We start from the raw sequence: 14274 nt of genomic DNA, 5'->3' as shown, positions 1-14274 counted from the left end.
GCCTTCTGGTAAGATAGGCGGATTTCCTCAGGGATCTTGTGGATGTGAATACAACATTACTTTGTGGTCCTTTTTCTCTGTCTGGCTTGAAGGATTTCAGGAAAATGAGAGATGTTGCTGAACAACCACTGTGACAGACGGGGCCTCTTCCATAAAGAAAAGTGGCTGTGATCAATTTTGATTGTTGCCATTGCATCTTTCAGGTTAACAGCTCCTTTTTCTGTTATTTGGGCTTTGTTGCTCTATGTATACCCAATTCCTTTAAATTTTAACAGCTTTAATTCTCCTTTGTGTATTTCCATACTGTATTTTTGTGCAAAATCTTGAAAGCTTTTATGAAGACAAACACACAGAGAAGTCAGGGATTTGCTGACTTCAAACACCAAACTGAGATGAGAAACAGGGAGTATGGAAGAGGTCAAGATACAATTATGCTATGTAAGTGTCTAGCTCGTTTCTTCTGGGTCTAGATTACCTGTTTAAAAAAAGTGGACAGAGGCCACCCAAGAGTCGTGGCATTGTATTTGGTCTGGCTAGGACACAGTTAACAGTCCCCACTGCAGTCCCCATAGTGCTGCGCTTTGTGTTCATAGCTAGAAGGGTGTTGATACCACTCCAGCATCCGGGCCACTGCTGAGCAGTGGTGGCACAGCACCAGGGCTGTCTCTCCAACAGCCCCTCGAAGGCCAGTGGGCTGGGGGTGGGCAAGAGGCTGGGAGGGGACACAGCTGGGACAGCTGACCCAAACTGACCAAAGGGATATTCCGTACCATATGGGATCATGCTCAGCAACAAAAAACTGAGAACGAGGGGGAGCGTTCGTTATTAAGGTGTTTGCCTTCTAAAGGAATCGCTATACGTTCTGGGACATTACTTCACAGGAAGTGGCTGGACATCACATGCTGATGGGACGTAGAGAAGAAATCTTTTGTTTTCCTTTGCTTCTGAGCATGGCCTTTCCTTTTACTCATTAAACTGCCTTTATCTTGACCCTTCAGTTTTTCATCTTATTTTCTTCTGCTGTCCTGCTGAGGAGGGTGAGTGACAGAGCTTGGTGGGCACCTGGTGGCCAGTCAAGGCCACCCCACCACAGCCATATCCTGGCTTAGATGAGTCCTGCTCCACAGAAAGAATGAAGTAACATCCTGGCCCAGATGAAAGCCGGGGTTCATCTTTATACCAGCATCACAACTCCATGCCTGACCTCTCTGGCACTTAGAGCCAGAACTAGCCAAGCCTAGCTCTGCTCCAGTGCCTGAAATACCTCTGCACATAGTTTCCAGGACACCTTTGTAAAGTCCTCAGTATTCTGAGTAACTCATGAGTGAAGTGTGTGGCAAACAATAATACAGACTGACCATCCAGAAGGTGGTGAACTACTGAACAGCATCTGAATTACACCATGACCAGAGCCACCTTGCTAAAATGCTTGCTGTGGAGCAATCCCTGACCAGTTATCAGTTTGTTGATCCTAATAACAGAAGCCTTGGAAGGGCTGACAGTCACCAAAGGAAAGCAACTACAAACATGTTCTAGAAAGCAAACTTTCTTCTCTTACATCCAATAGTGAAGGACAACACAAAGAAGACTTTGAAATACTGCTGTGGAGAGAACACTTTTACAAGCCATTTCAGGTAGCAATCTGTGAGAACAATCCTCCTTAATTTATGCTGATGACTATTTTCAGGTTTTGAAATGTTCTCCTATACTTGTTAATTCCTATTCAGCAAATACAAAGAAATCAAATGTAAGTGCAGTCATAAAATATAAAGAGAAAAATGTATCAGGGAAGTGCCCTTAAAAACATCAATTAGGCAATAAAATGTCTTCAGCTTAGGCCATTTGGTTAGCATCTGTGAACACTTGTGTTCTGCAGCTGGGAAAACACCAGTTTGTAAAATCTCTTTAGCTAGCAAAGCCACTGCATGAATAGATTATTTCTGTTCTGCAGAAATGTTAAGTGGCAACTCATTAAAAGTTTGATTGGTATATGTGAGTGAAAAACACGATCTTCAGAGTCCCCAAAATGTATTATATAATGTGAAACTCTTTATTTTCTGTCAGGATGATGAGGACATGCTCCAGCCTCCCTGCAGGAAGCAATCAACACAAGGCCTTAAACCCCAAAACAAATGAAACCAGAGCCGGTAACAAGCCTGCTCCGCAGGCTGAGAAAGGGAAGAAAAAAAAAAAAAAAAAAAAAAAAGTGTTAAATCATATATGCAAGATGGTTATCCCTCACAGTCAAATTACAGCCCTAGGCGGCTCTTCCCAATCGGCGGCAGCCCCCGAGGCAGCGCGGGGCGCGGTGCCAGCCCGCCACCAGCACCGCCTGCTGCCCCGCGTCCGATGGGGCTCCACAGGCGGGATTCCTGCCCGCCCTCGGGAGAGCTCGGCGCTGCCCGCCAGGCCTTCCGCGGGCCGCTCTGACGGGACACCTCGCTGTGACACCCAGACCACCGCCCCAGCTCCTCAAGCCACCCGAGGGGACTTCACCACCAGCCCAGGACAGCCTGGGGCCTCCTGAGGCCGCCGTCTTCTCCGAGCGCTCCCCGCCCCAGGGCTGGCGCGGCTGCCGGCCCTCCGCTCGGCACCCTCCGCCGCTCGGCACCCTCCGCCGCTCGACCGGTAGAACGTGGGGCAGACCCTCTGCGCGCAAACCCCGCCTGCTTTCTGTGGGAATCGCAGGATTTCGGGAGCGCCCCGCCGCCCACACGCCGGGCGGGCGGGCCGGGGCGGGGCGGGAGCCGGGGCCGCCGCCAACATGGCTGCTTTGGCGACGGCCGTGGCCGCGGCGGCCGCCGGGCGGCAACAGGTAACGGCCGGGGCGCGGTGAGCCCCGGCGGGCTCTCCCTGGCAGCGGGCCCGGCGGGAGGCGGCCGCCGAAGGAGACGCGTGCGAGGCGGTGCGGGCTGCGGGGCTGGCCCGGCCTGGCCTCAGGGGGCGCGGCCCGAGCGGGGCGCTCCGTGACCTGCCCTCCGAGCAGGGGCTGCCTGAGGGGCGTGAGGGGTTGCTACTGAGAAGAGCTGGCGATCTGCAGGGGGCGCGAAGCGGATTTCAGAAGTGAAGCTAGCGCTTGGGCTGACCCCCTGTCAGAGAGTGGCTGCCGCGAGAGGCGCGGCGGTGGAGTTAGCATTGGTTGTCGACACCTGATTTGGTGTTGCGGTGTGGTGAGCAGCCTCTGTTAAAGCAAGCTGATGTTGCGGTCTTCCCGGTTTTCCGCTGAAGAATGCGTTCCCGTATACAGCCATCAGCTTGCCGTTGCTCATCACTCCAGTTTTATACCTGTGTGACTTAAAAGTGGCAGGGCTGCACCAGTATAGAACTGAAGTTGTGCTGTTACTCTGCACCGTGGTGTTCTCTGGTTAAAAAAAATGCTCAGTGAACATTTGAAAAAATAAATGCTGTTTTTGAATAATGCTTAACTTTGTTATGCACAGAATGACAGCCGTTCCGGCACCACAGGTGCTGGTCGACCATTTCAGAACTGGAAGATGAAAGGTGAACAAGCTAAGAAAGTTGAATTCATAAGAACAGCAGAGAAGCTAAAAACTCAGTAAGTTAAACTCTTCGTCATAACTATATTTTCATGCCGTTCTGGAGGTAACATAACTCAAGGTTCAAGGTAAGAATTTCTGGTAATGAAACCTTCAGGCAAAGATTTCCTTTTCAGGAGCTCAGGCAGATTATTGTGGTTTTTGCAGTAGTTCAGGATAGGCTCATGAGCTCCAAAATGCCCTGTTCTTATGTCCATTTGGACTTCGGTCGAGCATCTTCTTTAGTAAGCTATTGCTGCACTAGATGCACAAAAAAGAAAGTGCGTGTGGCATAACTGAGCTCTCAGTTTTCCTACTCAGCTCTGCTTACCCTTCTAAGGACCTAAAGCCCTTAAGACATACCAACAAAAGGGGAATTGCAGCAGCATTACAACAGCTTCCTCACAGAAGACTGAAAGCACTTCATCTAGGCCACTGCTTTGGAAAATGGGGTTTCAAGCCACCTCAGACAGAGAAGTGATTTAAATCTTTTTCGTTACATCTTGAGCAAGTGCTGTAACAACTACACTGGCAGCTGAAAGAACAGGGAGGTTTCTTCTTGCATGGGTGAGCTGTATGAGGAAGAGCTGATGTAGCCACCTGGCTGAGGGCGAGGTTTGTAGTCGTGAACCCTGAACAGTGACATAAATCTCACAGCAGTGTTTTACACTGACTGAATCAGCTCCTCCCTAGTAATTCTGGATCCTGGGTTATGGCTCAAACATTGACTGCTGGGTAATGTAGATGTTCCCAAGCAGCTTCAAACAAGGCATGCCATTTAACTACGGCACACTGTCCTTCTGTAGTTGTGTTCTGAAGGCCTCTAGTGCACTGTGTGGGGAGATTTGGTAATTGGATCTGGTCTGTGGATTCCAGCGGACAGCAGAGCATTTAAATTCTGAACCATAAACTGCACCATAAAGGGGTTTGAACCACATAGCAGCAATAGTGTGCTGAATAACCAAGCTGCTACTGAGAGTCAAGAGTTTCTTGGGCTGTCAGTAGTGTTGCTTAACATTGGGGAATCCTACCAGATGTCTCCGTACTGCATGGCACCAGTGTCCTGCTGTTCTGATCTCCAACATGGTAGCACCAAACTTCTCAGCTGTGCTCAGGACTACAGTATGTGCTGCTGACTGGGTGGGTCAAACCCTATAGTCTACTGCCTGGTTGTAGTAGGGCAAAGCGCATCCCACTCTGAGTTGTACTCTAAAGCTCGTGACCTTAGTAAGAAAGCATAAGTCACCTATAGCTCTCTATACGGTACGTAAAGCATAGTTGGTAAGTAAGGTAGCAGCTGTAATATCTTAAGTTATTTAAATGCTAATGAACTTGAATTTGAATCTTCAGTTCCAGTAGTACTATTACTAGTGTTAAGGCTAAGGGAATGTACCTGCTTTGTCTGTTCTGGGGCTCCATCTACGTGTGCAACTGTATTAATACAGCCTGTCTCTGTCCCTGCGGATTCCAGTGAAAATTCTCATAAGGGTCCCTGTTTGTGAGCATACAGATAAAATTTCAGTATGTTTCAGTGTGTGAACCACTGCCTGTCAGCAAGGCAATTTCCTTGTTAACTTCTTCCTCTTGTCATGTTCTTAGGTTACTTTGGTGTGTAGTCTTGCCACTGCAGAAAGATTTTTCTATGAAAACACCGGTAGGAACAAACTAGTGATTTGTGTGAAATCTAAGACAGTCCTGTTGATGCAGCCCCAACTGGATACTAAGCTTGGAAAATCTTGGGACTTTGCAGAGTATTTGTGTCTTCTTCTGTGGCAACATTTTTTTCCAGGCTTGCAAATATAGAAAAAGACAAAAATGGACATCTTTACAATAGGAAGAGCGATTCCAGGGTAGAATACAGCACACTACAGGAACTGGAACATAGCATGACTGTCAGCAGGAAAACTGAAAGTAAGTAGGGTTTTATTTGGGTTTTTTGTTTGTTTTTCAACCTACTGTTGTTTAAGTGGTTTAATAATGAGTAGTACAGACAGATCAGTTCAGGTGGAAGGTAGACGCTGACAAAAGTGTGGTATTTCACCATGTGTACTGCTTATAAAGAAGACTTCAACAATTCACTTGCAAAATGCTGAAGCATAAACATTTTGGACCTTCTGTGTTATAAACTGTTCTTCATTAATCTCGAATGCAGCAGATACCACCCACAACAACTTCAGTGGAAAGTTACTGTTTTAGAGACTTGGAATCAATTTTGTATGTATATTGCAAAATCTGATGTAGTCCAGCTACGGTACAATAAATATGTACTTACCACAATATAAGTTTTCACACACTGATTGCTGCCTTTAAATATACTTTTAAACAGTTCCATGTTTGCGTTTTTCAAATTCATGGATAATAAGTATTCATATTCTAAATAGTGCTGTGATATGGTACACAGTCTGTCCTACGATATCTGTTATGGACCAATTAAATACTTCAGGAAAAATAGCGACTCCCTGATCACAGTACCTAGATTGTTTCGAAAGTAATCAAATAAATCTTGCTATGCCTTTTAATGTAGAAGATCAAAATAAGTTGAAGAAGGGAAAGGACACATAGAGACAACTAAAAATATACTTACCTTACAAATTTGTGTGTGTTTGAATGTGCGTCTTTTAATTAAGGAAACTTGCCATAGTGTTTACATCCTGCAACCCGTAAGTAAATAATTCCAAGGAATGACCAAGCTAAAAAGTTCAGAAAATTTTCCAGGGCGAGAAGGGCACATGGAAGTATGGATGGAAACACTGTTGTGAGATAATAAAGTGGACAAAGATGAGAGGTGTAAGGCACTACATGTGAGATGTGAAGGAGTGTTAAAGTATGATCTTTTAGGGCATGTACTAGAGCCCCCAAACTTCCCATTTACTGTGTTGAGGTCTTTAAGCATGATCTATGTGCTTTTACACTTTGGGTGGTCTCAGCAGGAACTAGTAGGGTCATGTGTTAGCTACATTTTGTTACATTTAGGTCTTGGACTCTGTTATCCCTTCCTTAAACCAAATCATCTAGGATAGGAGATACAGCTCCTTAGTACCTAAGATATATCCAGAACTTCATCCTCATCAGTATTGTATTAATGAACTTACAAGGAGCCAAGTGATAACAAAGCAAATAAGTGCACGCGTGCTTGGAGTACACAAAAACATAAATTCTGCTTTAGTTAACATAGCAAATAATCTCATTTTAGTAGTACATTCACATATGCTTTCCAAGTTTGTTTTCTCTTCATTTCTGAGTGTTTTGAGGCCCAGGTCAGAGTCTCCTTCAAAATTCTAGAGGAGATGTCATCCGCATAGCAATATTCTCCAAGCTCTGGTTATTTGATGGAAAACAAAACCCCAGCTGATTTAATCTAGATATGACTATCCCGTTGACCCCTTTAGAAATAGGAGCTACTAATTTTAAAATCTGTTGACGCTGTGTGGGGAAATACGTGGCCCATGCAGCCTGCTACATTCAGTTACAGTCACGTTAAATTGCTTAGCATTATGGCAGTTTCTTATGATCAAACAGAATTTGTGTCCCCACTTAAATGAAATCACCAGTTTATTTTGATCATTTTGTTGCTCTTGTTTTTGTATGGAATTTAATGCACAAAGAAATGGTTAGAACTATAAGCACTTTATTTTAACAGAAGCTAAAATCCTGCAGCAGCTATCGAAAATACAAAATAATGTGAAGAGACTTCAGCAACAATTAAAAGATGTGAAGCCTACACCAGAATGTAAGTTGTGATGACAGATTTAAAACCATTTTCCTCTATGGACAGGTTTGTTGCATAGTTGGGCTTATGATTCTCCTGCAGACTTGGTATAGTCCTTCTCCAGTCTGTCTGCTTTTCCAGGAATTTATACTGGGATTTGCATGCAGTTAGCTAAATCACTGGGAAATCACACCTTTTGAATAAATGAAAGTCTGTCTTTTAAGGTATTTGAGATGGAAATGCTTGCTTTTTTGTATACCAAAATAAAAAAGTGTCCCAGAAGTCTCTGCAAGTGCCTATATTTCTGAATAGTGCTGAATTACTGGTAAATACTGTAGACTTCTTAAGTGATATGCTCTTTTCTTCTTTTTGTTTTTAGTCGTTGACAAGCTCAAGGAAATGATGGAAGAAGTTGAAAATGCAATCAACACTTTTAAAGAGGAACAGAGGCAAATGTATGTTTATACATGCTTCAGCTACAAGAAAAAGTGCTTTTATAAGACACAATGAAAACTTTGCATTAATCAAGTAAACTGTTCTTTTGATTTACTCTTTTGCTAGTGATTCCTGTGGTATGTAAATCAAAACTCAGGCTCCCAACGTTAGAATCTTGATAAACAGCCTATTAGAGAGGCTGTTTACATAGCTATTGCAGTGATCCAATGTAACAATGATTTGCCTATGAAATGGCTTTTCAGAGAAAGGCTGCAAAAGAGATTAGATTGTGGGTTTTTTGTTGTTGCTGTTGTTTTTTTTTAAGTGGGTGGGGGCTTTTTTACTTCTCCCTGCTGGTGTCAGAAGGGGATTGAGTTAGTTGTTTGAGTGCCATAAATGTGTGCTTTCGCTAAAAGGGTAACTTAATTCTGATTGTGTAGTGCTTTATTATGGGATCATTAAAACCCTGCTGTCATCTGTGTTAGCATTTCAGTTCTTAATCTTTGAATAATAGCTTTTGTGTGGCATTGAACAATTCCAAAATTCATTTTCAGTGAATGAACAATGAATACTGGATTTTTTTCTTACATTTCAGTGTTTATTCTCTTTTCAGATATGAACAGCTTTTGAAGGAGGAAAAAACTGCCATTAATGAGCTCAGTGTTTTTGAGAGAAAAGTGGAACTGTGGGCGTTAGGCAGCTCAACATCAGAAAAAGTTTTTAAATTACCGTCAGCTAGGGTCTCAGTTGATAAAACACTAGAAAATCATCTACCTGAAGAAGTAATAGAGTTTGAAAGATTTCTTCAGCAAACAGGAGGGCGGCAAGGAGGCTGGGATGATTATGATCATCAAAATTTTCTGAAAGTATGGACAAAACACAAAGGAAGGCTATCTTACGTGGATGAAGCCCTTGAGTATCTCTGTGGAAGAACAAAAGAAGATATTCAACAGCATGACAAATGGTATCAAGAATTTCTAATCTTACACGAAAGAAAGAAAGAGGTAAAATAACCCATCTAGGGCTTTTGTAGCTTTAAGAAAAAGTACTTTTTTAAATTTTAAATTTTTTTAATTTTAAATTTTTTAAATGTATGCATTTCTTATTTTTGTATTTTCCCTTCTGGTGGTGGTGCTAGGTGGATTTCTGTTACAGTTGATGGTATATAACTGAAGTCTTTAGCATCCTCAACCTGCCAAAAATATTTGTCTTAAAGAATTACCAATAAACGTAGAGACCTAACAACACACTGAAGTGGGCTGTGTATTGCCAAAGTATAAATGATTTTGATGGCAGTAGTCCAGCAAGTTAGATGCCAATCCCAGAGCAGTAAGTGATCCTATCTGAAATTGCCATTCTAATTACGTCTGTCCCTAAGAATATCTGTCCCACTGTATAGGCAATATACGTCTGCCATACTGACAGAGAACTATGATTCCTTTAAGAACTATCCATCTGATAATAAAAGATACACTGACATAAAAGCTGAATTATGAAATAGTACTTGGAATTGTTAATTTGAAGAAAAAAATTAAGACCTGAAATATTTTTGCATTAAAAAAAGCATATTACACTGACATTCATAACTACTCCAAGGTAATATGAAGGCCATGACATGATTTTTTTTCAGGCACGTATTAAACCTGCCTGTGTGATCCATAAAAATAGAAAAAAAAATTGTGAGAAAGCAGACGTAGGCACTTTCTTGCCTTTAGTAGATGTTTTTAATTCCTGTCTGCCGCTTATATCCTTGGAGCATATGTTTTCATCAGACTGAATGAATGAGAATGTGTAAAATTTTAATGAAAGCTTCCCCACCCCGTTCTCTTGCAGTCAATTAAGAAGTGGAAAGAAAAGCAGCAGCAAGAAAAAGTAGGACACTTGAAGGAGAAAGAGAAATCAGAAAAAATGCTCAAGGAAGAATGGCTACAGCGTGAAGAAGCTCAGAAGAAAAAAGCAGAAGAAAGAAAAAGACAACAAGCAGCAGTTGAAGCATGGAAGAAACAGAAAGCAGCAACATTTGCAATGGAACAAGCATCACAACTAAAACTAGATGAAGAGAAGGAGAAAAAGCAGCAAAAAGAATACCAGCACCAATGCCACATGAAGTTACTGTTGGAAGGGTATACCTCGCAGAAGAAAGAAAAGGAGGAACTTCAAAAGCTTGAACAGAAGAGAGAGGAAACTGAAAAGGAGGGAGGGAAGAGAATTGCCACAAAAGAAATTACCAAGTTTCAAGAGCGTGTGCGTAATTACATCTCCATTTATGCATGCTGTTTTAAATTCACCTACTTCCTCCTATAATATAATCTGTTCAACACTTTTAAAAATCCTTAATACCCAAGTTTCATCCATTTAAGTCTATTTTTGATTCACTATGAATAACAGCATCCATTACACACAAAAAACAGTATGAAACTTTATTCTAGACACAGATGTTGCTTTCCCTCTATATCTAAGTTCTACAGGATTATTCAAGCCCATATTTAGTTCTTTTTTGCATACAGAAGTGGTTATATTTACTTCAATGTGAAAATGTTTGGGAAAAACAGGCTGTGTCGCTCTCCATGCTACAGAAAATGTCAAAAGACCTGGTTGTTGTTTGCAGGTGTGAAATAGAAAGAGATTGTGAAGATCTTGCAGGTTTCAGTAGCTGTAAGGTGAAGTTCAGTACCAGCTCAATGTAAATCTGATTACTGGAGAGCCAGTATTATTGTCAGCATTCACACTAGAGTTAATTTTTGTAAACAGAGACCAACTACTACGATCCTTTTTTTTTTTTTCAATACTGTGTAACTACTATTTGTTTGTGCAGGACAAGCTGTACCAAGGAGCTACCTAGTGTAACTTTATTCTGTACCATGACAAAATAATTTCAAAACAAAAAAATAAACTGAAAGGGCTGTGTATGTATTTTTATATAATTTGTTTTACTTCCAAAGAAAAGTTTGCTTTTCTGTTTGTTATATGTTTCAGGATCTGCATAAACTGGAGCTAAGTATTCTACAAAAACATACTGAAGAAGTAGAGAAACAAGAAAAAGAAAAAAAGTTGGCAAAGTTAAGAGAGAAGGTAACTTACTTTATTTTTTTTGTTTAACTGAGATGTGTGCACCTTGGTTGTTTAAACAACCTTTTTCCTCAGTGCTCCAAAAAGCAATTATTTTTACTTCTCTAAATGGTTCATAAAGGGAACAAAATTAAATAATAGGTCATGCTCATTATCAGGAGACAAAAATGCAGCAGGCATAATTGTGTTTAAAAGAAAAAAAAAAAGAGGAAAGAATAAAGGGCAAGAAATAATTTATTTCTCTCCCAGCAATATTTGCTCTGGGTAAAGCCTATAGTTTATACAAATGAGCTGCAATATGGTTGGTGTTTTTAATTTTCAGATGTTTTTCTACCATTAGTTAACTAACTAGGCTGGCTTCCAGAAGAGTTTTGGTCACAATGGCTGGGTTCTGAGAATCTAACCTTTTAAATTACTAAAATTCAACAAGAGCACGCAGTTGTTGCACCTCTTACTGATTTCATGTTTCTGCCATTTCCTGTGATAGTGCAGAGGTGGACGGTTTTTTTCAGGCTGGCCAGTGTGTCTTGTTTACGTTGCACCTATTCAGATGATGGAGACCTGGCGTGTGTATGTAACTCATTTGGTCATCAAGGAACAAGGCCAAGTTTTTTCTTTGTTTCCCTCCGAGGTCAAGATTCAGGTGGCCAGAGACGGGTCCAGGGTGTGCAGATCTACCAAGGAGGAACGCACGAAGCTGCTCACACCAGCAGCCTCGGCTTTCACGTATTCCGCACAGGTAAGGAGGAGAATCATAGAATCACGGAATCATAGGTTGGAAAAGACCTCTAAGATCATCAAGTCTAACCGTCACCTTCATGGCTACTCAACCATGTCCTGAAGTGCCACATCTACATGTTTTTTGAACACCTCCAGCGATGGTGACTCCATCACCTCCCTGGGCAGTCTATTCCAATGTCTGACCACTCTTTCAGTAAAGAAATTTTTCCTGATATCTAATCTAAACTTCCCCTGATGCAACTTCAGGCCATTTCTTCTTGTCTTATTGCTAGTTACTTGGGAGAGGAGACCAACACCTGCCTCACTACAGCCTCCTTTCAGGTAGCTGTAGAGAGCAACAAGGTCTCCCTTCAGCCTCCTCTTTTTCCAGACTAAACAGCCCCAGCTCCCTCAGCCGCTCCTCCTAAGACTTGTTCTCCAGACCCCTCACCAGCCTCATTGTTCTTCTCTGGACACGCTCCAGCACCTCAATGTCCTTCTTGTCGTAATGGACCCAAAACTGAACACAGTACACCAGGTGCGGTCTCACCAGAACGATGGATGCGTCACGTGACTTAAGTACAGCTGTATGTTCCTGTGTGGAGGAAGCAGGGCTATAAGTAGGATCAAAATCCCGTGGGCCAGGGCTCTCGAAGTAGGGGGGTCCAAGAGAGCTGGTCGCTGTTTAAATGTCACTTCCTCCGTGCACAGGAGCAGTGCATCCCCCTGAGAAAGAAATCGAGCAAAGGAGGCAGGAGACCCACGTAGATGAGCAAGAAGCTTCTAGCAGAGCTAATGTGGAAGAGAAAGGTCCATGGAATGTGGAAAGAGGGACAAGCCACTTGGGAAGAGTACAGGAACGTGGTCAGAGCATGCAGGGATGCAACGAGGAAGGCCAAGGCCCACCTGGAATTGAATCTGGCAAGGGATGTCAAAGACAACAAGAAGGGATTCTTCAACTACATCAGCAGCAAAAGGAAGACTAGGGACAATGTGGGGCCACTGTTGAATGAGGAGGGTGTCCTGGTGACGGAGGATGCAGAGAAGGCAGAGTTACTGAATGCCTTCTTTGCTTCAGTCTTCAGTGCCAAGGCAGGCCCTCAGGAATCCCAGGCCCTGGAGGTAAGAGAGGAAGCCTACAGAGAGGACGACTTTCCCTTGGTCGAGGAGGACTGCGTGAGGGATTGCTTAAGCAATCTGGACACCCACAAATCCATGGGCCCCGAAGGAATGCACCCACGAGTGCTGCGGGAGCTGGCGGATGTCATTGCTGATCCACTCTCCATCATCTTTGAGAGGTCCTGGAGGACAGGAGAGGTGCCTGAAGACTAGAGAAAAGCCAATGTCACTCCAGTCTTCAAAAGTCTACCTTGACTTCCGCAAGGCTTTTGACACTGTCTCCCATAACATCCTCCTAGGGAAGCTCAGGAAGTGTGGGCTGGATGAGTGGTCAGTGAGGTGGATTGAGAACTGGTTGAATGGCAGAACTCAAGAGGGTTGTCATCAGCGGCGCTGAGTCTAGTTGGAGGCCTGTAACTACTGGTGTCCCCCAGGGGTCAGTACTGGGCCCCGTCTTGTTGAACTTCATCAATGACCTGGATGAAGGGACAGAGTGTACCCTCAACAAGTTTGCTGATGACACCAAACTGGGAGGAGTGGCAGATACACCAGCAGGCTGTGCCGCTGTTCAGTGTGACCTGGACAGGCTGGGGAGCTGGGCACAGAGGAACCTGATTAAGTTCAACAAGGGCAAGTGCAGGGTCCTGCACCTGGGGAGGAGCAACCCCATGCACCAGTACAGGCTTGGGGTGGACCTGCTGGAGAGCAGCTCTGTGGAGAGGGACCTGGATGTCCTGGTGGACAACAGGTTGACCATGAGCCAGCAGTGTGCCCTGGCTGCCAAGAAGGCCAATGGAATCCTGGGGTGCATCAAGAGGAGTGTGGCCAGCAGGTCGAGGGAGGTTCTCCTTCCCCTCTACTCTACCCTAGTGAGGCCCCATCTGGAGTCCTGTGTCCAGTTCTGGGCTCCCCAGTTCAAGAAAGCTGAGGAGCTACTGGAGAGAGTCCAACGGAGGGCTACGAAGATGATGAGGGGACTGGAGCATCTCTCCTACGAGGAAAGGCTGAGGGAGCTGGGCTTGTTCAGCCTGAAGAAGAGAAGGCTGCGAGGGGACCTTATAAATGCTTACAAATATCTGAAGGGTGGGTGTCAGGAGGATGGGGCCAGACTCTTTTCAGTGGTGCCCAGCGACAGGACAAGGGGCAACGGGCACAAACTGAGGCACAGGAAGTTCCGTCTGAACATGAGGAAGAACTTCTTCCCTCTGAGGGTGACGGAGCCCTGGAACAGGCTGCCCAGGGAGGTGGTGGAGTCTCCTTCTCTGGAGATATTCAAGACCCGCCTGGACAAGGTCCTGTGCAGCCTGCTGTAGGTGACCCTGCTTCGGCAGGAGGGTTGGACTAGATGACCCACAGAGGTTCCTTCCAACCCCGAACATTCTGTGATTCTGTGATTATGTATGTGAGCTCTTCATGCCTTTTTTTGCCTTGTTTTTAGGGCTGTCCCAGCCTGGAGCCAAGGGCTGTAGACGAGCACCTGCCTTTGCCTGTCGGGGGACGGCGACGCCCGTGCCTGTGAAGAGGCCAGCGCTCCTCGGGAGTCGCCACGAAATTTGCGTGACGCAATGACGTACATTTACCTTTCCCTTTTTTTTTTTGTTTATTTTTTTGTCGGATGTGAACGTCACCTGTGGCGTCACCGCGGCGGGGGCGGGCCGTGACGCATTGCGTGCGCGCCGGTCGCGG

At 44.2% G+C, this 14274-nt stretch overlaps 1 protein-coding gene across 4 annotated transcripts; it reads left to right on the top strand.

The window, feature by feature from the left end:
- Nucleotides 1-2584: 2584 nt before the first annotated feature.
- On the top strand, nt 2585-14115 carry CCDC112 (coiled-coil domain containing 112). Of its 4 annotated transcripts, none has more exons than XM_075411090.1 (10): nt 2585-2628; nt 3441-3556; nt 5326-5447; nt 7177-7266; nt 7625-7700; nt 8294-8684; nt 9514-9924; nt 10657-10752; nt 11381-11488; nt 14027-14115. In XM_075411090.1, the coding sequence occupies exons 2-10, from the start codon at nt 3495-3497 to the stop codon at nt 14105-14107; spliced, it is 1437 nt and encodes a 478-aa protein (XP_075267205.1). In that variant the 5' UTR covers nt 2585-2628; nt 3441-3494; the 3' UTR covers nt 14108-14115. The 4 variants fall into 4 exon arrangements, with proteins under 4 accessions (XP_075267205.1, XP_075267204.1, XP_075267203.1 ...); XM_075411089.1 differs by lacking the exon at nt 2585-2628 and adding an exon at nt 2746-2815 and having other exon boundaries at nt 11387-11488; XM_075411088.1 differs by lacking the exon at nt 2585-2628 and adding an exon at nt 2746-2815.
- The last annotated feature ends 159 nt before the right edge of the window (nt 14116-14274 follow it).

Source organism: Opisthocomus hoazin, chromosome Z (genome assembly GCF_030867145.1).
Source record: "Opisthocomus hoazin isolate bOpiHoa1 chromosome Z, bOpiHoa1.hap1, whole genome shotgun sequence".
Lineage (NCBI taxonomy): Eukaryota > Metazoa > Chordata > Aves > Opisthocomiformes > Opisthocomidae > Opisthocomus > Opisthocomus hoazin.
The sequence above is the reverse complement of the archived record's forward strand: the minus strand, read 5'-3'. Positions and strand labels throughout refer to the sequence as shown.